The sequence below is a fragment of the Charadrius vociferus genome, unplaced genomic scaffold, assembly GCF_000708025.1.
Source record: "Charadrius vociferus isolate BGI_N301 unplaced genomic scaffold, ASM70802v2 scaffold529, whole genome shotgun sequence".
Classification (NCBI taxonomy): Eukaryota; Metazoa; Chordata; class Aves; order Charadriiformes; family Charadriidae; genus Charadrius; species Charadrius vociferus.
The window spans coordinates 1,185,736-1,187,514 of NW_009650172.1; the positions used below are offsets into that span (position 1 = coordinate 1,185,736).

The 1,779-nt window shown below is 63.8% G+C and overlaps 1 protein-coding gene across 1 annotated transcript in view; it reads left to right on the top strand.

Moving 5' to 3' along the window:
• The window catches only part of SYNPO (synaptopodin), a 13,485-nt gene that overhangs the window by 7,991 nt on the left and 3,715 nt on the right, over window positions 1–1,779 (top strand). The window contains exon 2 of the mRNA XM_009892630.1: window positions 1,730–1,773. Coding sequence (XP_009890932.1) covers window positions 1,730–1,773 — 44 coding nt within the window. The remainder of the gene's footprint in view (window positions 1–1,729; window positions 1,774–1,779) is intronic.

Below are 1,779 nucleotides of genomic sequence, written 5' to 3' on the forward strand. Positions count from 1 at the left end.
AGAAAAGGGGCGGGGGGGTCCCCCGCCCGGGCGGGAGCCGCGGTGCTGGCCGGCCTCCAGCCAGCCCGGCCGGAGGAAACCGCGGCCCCGCTCTGTGCCGCCGCCAAAGCAAATAGAAATGGGGCGTTAAACAATGCCGGGCGCTAACTGGGGGAGATGTTGGCTGCCGGCATTGCCGCTGTGGATGGGCTCCTCGTCTCCAAGAGAGAGTTTCCACTGGCATCTCTGCCTCCTCTCCCCCATGCGCAGCCAAACCCCTCCCGTCGGACAGCCTGAAGGCTTCATCCACCCTCCTCCTCCTCCTCTCCAGCCTCTCCAAGGAGGCAGGACCATCCTGCGTGCCTTGGTGGGGCTGGGGCCAGGCTGGGGACTTGCTGGGTGCTGAGGGAGGTGGGAGGGCTGAAGGGTGAGGAAGAGGAGATGCCCAGCTTGAAGCAGCCCTCCTGCTTCACCGTGGGCTCGCTGGAAGGATTTGGCTTAGTCATCCATCCCTTCCCTCGCTGGTAGGCTGAGCCACTGCTGAAAATATCCTGGAAGGCTCCCAAGCGGCACAGAAGGCAAGAAAATGAGAAACACATGAAGAAAGAGAAGAAGGGAAGGGATGGGAAGGGAAGGGGAGCGGGTGCTGGTGGCGCCTAGGGGAACGGGGCTTGGGGTGGGCTGCTGGGCCACCCACGTCCCTGCCGGGGCTGGAGCAGGGACACCCCACCGCAGCCATCCTGGCAGCACCTTTGAGGAGGGGGCTGCTCCCTCGGTGGGTGCTGGGGTGATGCTGATGCTCCGCACTGGGGTCTGTCCCCGGGCAGTGGCCTCGGCAGGGCTGGGGACGCTGCCCTTCCCGCGGGCGCTTCAGGGCGAGCTCGTAGGAAATTGCTCACCCTGAGAAAATGCGTTCCCGGCAGCTCCACATCCTTTTGGCCCTCGGGAAGGGCTGGTGCCCTGACCTTTTGGCCAGCCCATGAGAAGTCCAGCAGCACTCCAGCCACTTGCCGCGGGGCTTTCGCCGGGTTTTTAGGCACTTTGCTTTTAGCACTTGCGTAGGCTCCGAAGGCATGAGGTTGGCTCCTTGCTGTGTGAGCTGTGACTGTGTCTGACGGGTCGGGATCTGCACAGCTTCTGTCTGCTGCTGCCATCTCGTGTTGCTCCATAAATCAGTCCCCAGATGGGGCTGGCCACCGGCCTTGCCATGAGGTTATGGCGGGCTGGCATCTCCCCGCTGACGCTGGGTTTGCTTTCCTGCCCGCTCGGGGCTGAGCGTGCCCGGATTTTGGGGCAAGGGGCTGGGGAACACACGCTGGCCCCTTCCCTGCCCGCTACCTCTTCGAGCCGGGGGCCAAAACCATGTGAGCTGCAACCTGAGACCTGCCGAAGCCCTTGGAAAAATTCCTTTCCCATACAGTCACCGCGGTGGGATGGGAGGAAAGGTCCTTAGAGCCCCTGGGTGTCCCCTGGGCTTTGCCATCTGTCCCCCCGGTGTGCAGAGCTGCAGCTTAGCATCTCGGTGGGGACCACACTGAGTCCCCATCACCCCCAGAATGTGATATCCCCCCCCCACAGTGTACCCCAGCTCTGGAGCATCCCCCCTGCCTTCCCTCAACTGCCAGGGAAGGACTTGGGATGCTGAGGGATACCTGGAGGAAGGGCTGCCGGTCCTGGATGGGGAGGGCTGGGGTCCCACATCCCCACTGAGCCCCTCCACACCTCTAACCCCCCTCTCCTCTCTGCCCAGGTCTCTCCCGCAGCGCCAGCCTCTCCGAGAAGGAGCTGAAGGAGGCGAAA